The 8,666-nt window shown below is 34.2% G+C and overlaps 1 protein-coding gene across 1 annotated transcript; it reads right to left on the bottom strand.

The window, feature by feature from the left end:
* Positions 1-4,746: 4,746 nt before the first annotated feature.
* Positions 4,747-6,062, bottom strand: LOC132610146 (LOB domain-containing protein 15). Its single transcript, XM_060324428.1, has 3 exons — positions 5,909-6,062; positions 5,461-5,719; positions 4,747-5,287 (listed from the first exon to the last, which is right to left on the bottom strand). Exons 1-3 carry the CDS (start codon positions 5,920-5,922, stop codon positions 4,898-4,900), a joined length of 663 nt encoding a protein of 220 aa, XP_060180411.1. The 5' UTR covers positions 5,923-6,062; the 3' UTR covers positions 4,747-4,897.
* Between the last annotated feature and the right edge of the window lie 2,604 nt (positions 6,063-8,666).

Genomic DNA, 8,666 nt, shown 5'->3' with positions numbered 1-8,666 from the left:
ATGACAATGAGGCCATAATGTAATTAGAGGTTCACGACCTTACATCACGCCGATAGAGTCGTAGCGTTCTTTGGGCTCTCATGCATGCTACTTATATTATATATGTATATGATATGTATATGTATATAGGGGACCTGGGGAAAGGTGAGGCACTATAGACGCATAGCCACCTGATCAACTGGTATATTATGATATTGTCCCAGACGCGGGACATATGGGTAAATAGATCGGGTCGTTCGTTCCGCGGCAATATGTTGATATATGATGATACATGGATCGGGCTGCATGTTTCGCAGCAATAAATGCTATGATATGAAGTTGTTATTATATAAGCTTGCATGCATGACTTCGCCTTAAGAGGCAAGCAGTCACAGGTTATCTCGATATCTTTTTCTCTCTTGCTTTCTTATTATATTATGATGCATGCCTTACATACTCAGTACATTGTTCGTACTGACGTCCTTTTCTTTTATGGATGCTGTGTTCATGCCCACAGGTAGATAGGGAGACGACCCAGCTTCCTAGGAGCCAGATCAGCTTGCACAGGAGCACTTCCATATTCCGGAGGTGCAGTTTTGATATATTCTTTTGTGTATATACTTGGATATGGCGGGTCTTGTCCCATCTTTATGACTTCAGTAGTTCAGTTAGAGGCTCGTAGATACTCATGTGTGGGTAGTAAATGTCATGTGACCCGCAATGTATATTTTGTATATCATTCTTTTGTTGCCGTGAGGGCTTATATACATATGTACAAGTTCTACGAAGTAGTTTATAATCAACTCATAGTAAGCATGGTTTTGAAGATTATATATGTACAGCTTGGCATGACAGCAGTATGAAGGGTGGTGCTCGGTAGTTAGCTTCGGGTACCCATCATGGCCCACTAGGCGGGTCATGACAGCATAACTATAAGGATAGAGAGTGAATAGGAAAGTTATATGACTAGGAAGTGATAAAGGGTGTATAGGACAATAGAGGATAGACAATACTGGTAGATAGCATAGTAAGGGTGGTCGATTGGTTTTCTTTGATGTTGTAAGTTGATTTCATACTTGTAATACGCGTTTATTGTTTGGTTTAAAATAAAATCCATTAGTTCGACAAAAGAAAGGTCTAGATTTAGACATAGTGGTCGTATAAGTGATAAGAATTGGAGTACCAATTGGTTTCAAAATCCTACATCGAGTATCCCATTTGAAATAGTGGCAAAGGTGATCAGAAAGATTAAAAGGATTCCTTTCATACAGAAAGATTAAAAGGATTCCTTTCATAACTCCCAATACATTATGTATGAATATACTAGAATAGTATAATGAAAATGAAAGATTATGTCAATTGAAGCAATCTTAATTGATCATCGATACTGTTCAAATGAGTAGTAATAGGTGTGGATGACAGGATTTGAACCAGTGATATTTGTACCCAAACAAACACGCTACTAAGCTGCTCCAATTGGGGCTAGCATAGTTTCCGTATTTGGTTTGAAATCGATTGTCCATTTCAATAACTTCATTTGCATGTTACCTATACACAAGAAATTTATACTGTAGACATTCATGTGATCCTTCTCTATATAAGTCGAAATAAATGAAAACATGATGCATGTTATATGCCCCAAGTGTAACAACTCTTTTGAGTGGACTGAACTTTGTTCTGGTTACCTCGATAGCAAGTACGATTCTATGTAATTTTTCAATCATGGGTTAACCTGCATGTCCGTGCAAGTAAGTCCTACACTTAGGGAATCTGACTACGGGCTTATCATTCATCAGTTCGTATGGTCTATATATCCATTAGACTCACTTTTTTCCTTGTATCGGTAATGTTAGAGTTTTCAGTTACCGCTGCAAATATTAGAGAGCTTCACCCATAGGAGCATTGTTTTGTATGTTGTTATTTGGAGTGATACCTGGGGCTTGAAAACTTTGTTTAGTCAGAGAGGAAAATGCCCGAGCTAACGAATTTGGTGTTGCCGGTGGCCAGGGATGGCTAGCAAAGAGATCAACCGCAATCATGTTAGTCAAATGTTACTGTTGGAGAAGCGAAATGATAGAAACTAGGGGAAAAGTTAGGGAGAACTAGGAGCTTCTTTCACTAGACTTTGAATGTACATCAAGCAACTAATTTAAATCATTCCTCGATTTGTGCATGCCATCCTTGAGTGGGGGCCAGTTCCAATTTTATCTAATCTTAGATGATAATGTAGAAATTGAAAATAAAAAATAAAAATAAAAAGTCATCTTAATAGCTATTCTCAGTTGTGGAGTAGTATTATAATTCCTCTTACCCTTCTCCCAATTGTCATATATGCCGTGTATATTGTTGATGTGAATTCAAGGAAGAAAAAGCAAATATGCAGCAAAGTTCAAATTCAAGTTTCCTAGGCTTATACTATGTAGTCTCATGACCTCTAACTCAAATGTAACGTAAATATTAATTCAATTCCAGAATTTGTATTCTATGCTTGTTCTTATACTGACAGACTATCACAATTTAAAGTAAACGAGAAAATGTGTGTGCTGAATAGAAAATCCTTTTGCTAGGAAAAAAGCCAAAAAAAATTATCAGTAATTCAGAAATACACGATCTTCATGAAATCTTCTTATTCTACATTCTGATTGATCTTAGTTGATTACGATAGTGAAACGGTAGCAACTAATTATCAAGAGAACTAATGATGAACCGAATTCATTGTCAAAATAAAAACATATAGTTTTCTTAATATGGTTTTCTTGACTATTCACTCGAAAAGGATATAAAAAGTGTAATGAATAGCTTTTATTAGGGTTTCAGACTTAATGTATATATGATTACTTTAACTCTGAATTTACATAAGAGAACATGCTTGACTAGATTTATTCAAAAGCTTGAGTAGATATTAAGCTGGATCATACAGTTTAGCCAGAAATTGGAGCTTAACACGTGGGGAGGGGATTAACTTGGCGTAGTTGACCATTTGTTTTGGTTCTTTTAAAATTTAGGCATGGAATGTTTCAAAGCAGTTTCCATCTATACAACTTGCCTCATAAGAGTTACCAAAGATGAGACTTTGGGAGAAGTAAAGCTATAAAATAAGAATTAATATGAAGGAATTTTCAATGAGGAAATGAATGGGAGGTTGTGTAAAGACAAGTAAGATGCCAACATCTGAAGCAACCATGACCTTAGACCAAATTCCATCAATTCTCTGCATTGGTTTTAGACACTCCTGAAAGAGACATCGAATTTCGTCTTTGTATAACATGTGTAGTAAGGAGAGTTTATGAAGAAGCCTCCGCCACCACAATCTTTTCCTCTTTCTTTTCTGTTTTTTTTTTTTTCCTTCTTTATTTGGGAATTAAGGGGCCCTTTGGTAGCTGGTTTGGAGGTGAGTTATGCAGGTATTATACTTTGGATAAGTAATATCACATTTCATAGCTGGTTAGGAGGTAAGTTATTTATGTATAAAATTAATACGGTATTTGATTTTCGATTTAAAAACCCGCTTATACATGTATAAGTTATGAGGAAATCTATTTATTATTTTATGCAGGATAGAAGGTGGAATAACTAATACCTGAACAACTAAACCCTGCATAACTAATCTCTACATATGATAATACATAGATCCCTCATAACTAATCAATATAATACTAATACCTGCATAAAGCTAACCAGCTACCAAACGAGAGAGTAGAACAGAAGAGAATCGGGAATGAAGTTCCCTATAAGTTTGTTTACATTATTATTAAAGGGTTCCTTTGCCTTCCTCTTAATGCATATTGAGCTCCACACGCCAAGGAACCCCTAAATTATACAAAGGACAAACTTAGCTGGCAGGACGACTGACCAGCTAACAATTCAGCTACATTTTCGTATTTACTTTAATTTTTCACGTACACAATTAACTCGCCTTAGGTTCATTGTTATTATCGCTAATTATTCTTTGTCAAATCTTGGACAAATTAAATTAAACAATTTACTTTCGATGAAAAAGTACTTTTAAAATGTTAAAACAAGCTGAAAGGTTCATATATGAACCTGTACAGGTTGGCGATTTTTTTTTTTCCTAATTATATTTAACATTCCAAACATAGTCAACCAAGAAAATGCATTCAATAATAAGACCAAGTATTTTTAGACATATTTGGCTGAAATTCTCTGGTTTATCTATGCTGTTATTTTCTCTGATCTTCTCCATTTCTGTTACTCTACTGTACTAACTTTTGCTCCTCTAATCAATTCATATTGAAGTAGAATTTCAACGATTTTAATTGTAAGTTTATACGACTATCATGGGGTTAACTCCAATACGAGAAAATAGTTATATGTATGTTGGAGGAAGACCAAGCATACAGTTTAGTGGTATTAGTGGGAGTCTTCACAATAGGTATAAGCTCGATTATCAGGGCGCATTTCTCCTAATGTAATAGGAATTTTATGAAAAAATGCTACTAGAAGAAAAAGAGAAGAAAAATGTAGAAGGTACATAAAAAGAACCTACTAGCGTATGACTTCATTTTATGCGCTAAGTAAATTTACACCCTTGGACGCATGCTTGGAAAACTCTCATTCTTGAATAAATTGCATGTTTTGGCTGTAAGACAACAGAATTAACATAACCATGAAGAAGCAAATTAAAGAGACAAACACAAAAAGGCATAATATTAACAGTGAAAAAAAAAAAACATACTAGTATATATATGTTAATCAACAAGCATATATAGTAAGAGATAGTATAAGATATAAGATGAATTTAATCTTTCACTTCGTTTTTAGTAGTATTAAAAAGGAATATAGATTGTAACAGAAAAAGGTATCTTATTGTAACATTAAACAATTCATTGCTTATTGTAGTCAATTTGATTCTTGATATGCAATATGAATAATAAACAAATTGGAATAATAACCAAATTTAGCCAAAATAGGACATATTATTCTCACTGGATATGGTGCTAAATTCAGTTGTTGTTGTAGACGGTTGGGTGTACATGGTGGCATCAGCAGAAGATATCGTTGAGGGCAGTGATAACGGTGGCGGCGGTGCAGCGACGACGGAAACAATTCCAGAAGAAAACAATGATGAAACATGAGAAGATGGAATGAGAGTACTTGTTGTGGTGTCACTAAACTTGTACTTTATTATCTCCGCCCTAATAATATTCAGCTCCGCTTGTAAAGCTTGAACTTGTTGTTGTAGAGCAGAAATGGCTCCCATGCATCCATACACCGGATCTCTTAACCTTACATTTGCTTCATAAACTAAACTATTAGCTGTATCTGCTCTTTGGCTCTCAGGTACCTCCTGCATTAATTAGTTGACCAATATTAAAGATATAATTAAGTAAATAAAAGTATAATATCTTTCTAGAAGCTTAAAACTGTTTTATAAGGTAGTATTAGAGTACGCAAAGGTCCTTATAGTTCAAGTAGTTTCACGTATTTGGCTCATGAAAAAGAATCAGAGTTTGAACTTACCATTAACATCTTGGAAACGTTACTAGCACCAAAAACCTTGTGAACAGAAGCAAACTTTTGGGGTTCATGAGGGGAAAAATAAGGAGAAAATGGACATTCTTGAGCACAACGACGTCTCAAAAGCTTACAGGCAGCACAAGGTGTTACAGTATTTAAGGTTGTACTGCTTCTAGGAGGCACCAACATATATCTCCTTCCCATCTGCGAGTAGTCATCTGCTTCCCTCTTTATTTTTTTCCCTATCTCCTCATATCTCTCCCTGCCACCATTATAAACAAATTAATTTTTTGGTTAACAATAGTTGTGATTCACAAATATGATTCTTTAGTAAAGTTTGTAAAACATTGATAACAAAGGAAAAGCGATTCTTCTGGAAGAAATGTTTTTGTTTTTGTTTTTTGGTGTTACAAAACCACAAGGTATCTGCAGTAGATGGTTGAATATATACCTTTCTCTTGACATTCAGGCATACTATCTGTATACGAAGCTAAAGCTAAAGTAGATTTAAGCAGAGAGAAAAAGGGAAAGAGGAGAGAAAGGAAGTGTTTGGATTGGCGGAAGAAGGAAGAAATATGAGTCTGAGATTTGGGGGGTAGAGAGGGAGGGTACAAAAGAGTGCTTAAAAGGCAAGAAATACAAGAAAAAGTTGGTACAGAGTACTATACTTTTTAATATACAAAACTGACCAATGAGAGCCGAGTAATATAATAATAGTTGCTATATGAACTAATGAAGTGGCTTAGAATTCCTTTTGGTTCATAAGTAGTTGTGGGCCCTCTCTAGCTGATGTACGAGGATTCACTTCATATATAGGAATTACTCAATAATGACAAATCAACTCCATGAATAAGAAATGAAAGAAATAAGTGAAATGCCCGACTAAGAGTACTAAGGTGTATGGCGTGAAAAAATTTCTATTGAATATGTAAGAATTGAAATTTGATCAAAACATATTTCGATATTAAGGACACGAAGAAATTTCATTTTTTTACATAGCTCTTCCTTAGTCTTTGAATATCTAAATATTAGGTCAAAAGGAAATTAATTTATTCCCACTCAATTCTGGAAATTGACCCTTTTGTTTTGTCAATTTGTTCCTTGATAACCTTAGAAAGCCAAAGAATTGAGAGAGAGGGTAGTAAATAACCTTGTGTTAAGTGAAAAATTGTGATGGAGATATAGATTAAATAGTTTATGCTTAAGCTATAAGCCTCATGTAAAAAACAAACATGCACTAATTGCTTTAGTGCATGATCAGTGGGAGCAGATAATCTTCTACATATCACTAGAATTCCTACATATTAAATACATATAGTATTTAGCGAGTTGATTAGTAATATTACTCATAAGAGTCTAGGAGTGACTCGTATTTTGTTTAATTTTATTTTCTTAATGACGACAGCGGTTTTGGATAATTGATATATCTATAGAAGTAAGCTCAAGTATACATATTACCATTGAGCTTAATTGGGAATATATGTGTCTTGGTAAGTTCAAGGGTAGTTAGTTTCTTGTCAATATCAAGATATCACTTCATTAAAATGACCATATTCGGGAGCAAATGCAACTTGTTAATTAAATAAATTGTTATTTCCTTTAAGAAATAGCATGTCACCATCAGCATTTGGATTATTGATGATTGTGATCACGAAAATGAGCAATTTCGTTTTACCAGATGGCAATAAATCTCCAGTTTAAGTTATTGGTAACGTTATTTATGTCTTTATTGTTACTTTTACACGAGGCGCTTTGATACTCCATATTGGATCCAATTTCTTGTTTGTTATTTCAATTCTATTCCGTTTTTCATTAAGCTACCAGTAAACTGCAAATACTCCGATAGAAAAAGATTTTCCTACTTGCATCTCAAGTACCAACAGTGGTCCAGTATATAAGATTCTGGCAACATTTTCTGTACAATATTGTGCCTTGTGTTTTCTGACGAAAGTATTGCTTGCTTGTCATCGAGTAGCTATTAGCTTGCATGTTTATACTTATCTGTGTCAAATTTGAGTCCTTTGATTTATTTTTTTCAATCAAGTCCTTTGATTATTGGTTTGTGAGGACTGAGGAGTCAGGCCTTCTTGTGCCTAGACAAAGACATACGTGTGACATCCATTATAGCATAACGACTTTAATTAATTAAGGGACAGGTCAGGATTCAACAAGATTAATATTCCTTTTAGAGTCTAACTAATATCCCCCGATCACCAATGGTGTAAACTTTTTTACACTATTAGGTAATATTAAAGCTAATTACAGATATTCTCAAGTATTTTGTACTTTTTCAATATTTAAGTTATCAATAAAGTAAATAGCAGTAGAAGTTAACTTAGACTCTACAATTCACATTTATTATTCTACCCAAATTATGACCTTGTTTACCTCAAAAAAGTTTGCACATATTCCCACTTCAGATATATGGTGTCTAAAGTTAGGCTTGACAATATCAACTTTAGCAAAATACTTGAAGCTACATAGGAGGACGGTTCATGCATTTCTACCGAAGTTCAGGCATAATATGGTTGACTTCCATCATTTTTATTGTATTTCAGACATATATTACTGAAGTTCAATCATTTTTTCCTAATCTAGGTCATTTTTGTTTGAACTTCAGCCATATATATGTGCATGAATTTTGGACGGAACTAGCTGAAGTCAGATAAAAATAACTGAACTTCAGGCAAAAATGATTAAACTTCAGTCATATGTGCTTGAAATTTAGCCACTTAAAACTTCAAACATTGTGTTTGAATTTAAACTTTGACAAACTTAACTTCTACGTTTGAAATTGTCTCGAAGTGGATACACCATAAAAAAAATGTACAAAACAGACACAAGTTAATGGCTATGTCAAAATTGGGTGTCCATGCACTTCGCCCCATCTTCATGTTGTGTATGCCTAATTTGATCTCTTGTTAATGACTTTTTGGAGTTCAGGCCCGTATTCCTTACATTCAAAGTTCAAACAAGCAGGTAGGCCCAAGAATTAAAAGCTAGCACTCTTAATTTATTACAGAACCTCAACCTTGTGAAATGTGACTTTCAAATTAATTTTGGTACATATTTCAACAAAATAGATCATACTTTTATCTTACTTAATATGTTCCTTCTTCTTTTTTTTTCTCTCCACTACGGGAGCTTAAACAATTTCTTCATTTATGACACGATTCATCTTGAAGAATTAAAGGTCAAATACTACTGAT

This window comes from Lycium barbarum, chromosome 9 (genome assembly GCF_019175385.1).
Source record: "Lycium barbarum isolate Lr01 chromosome 9, ASM1917538v2, whole genome shotgun sequence".
NCBI lineage: Eukaryota > Viridiplantae > Streptophyta > Magnoliopsida > Solanales > Solanaceae > Lycium > Lycium barbarum.
This window is presented reverse-complemented; position numbering and strand designations above follow the sequence as displayed.

Bases quoted from the DNA above. Each gene is read 5' to 3' on its own strand.
- LOC132610146 (XM_060324428.1), bottom strand. The intron at 5,288-5,460 runs GTAAGTTCAAAC...TAATTAATGCAG, and splicing joins ACGTTTCCAAGATGTTAATG to GAGGTACCTGAGAGCCAAAG.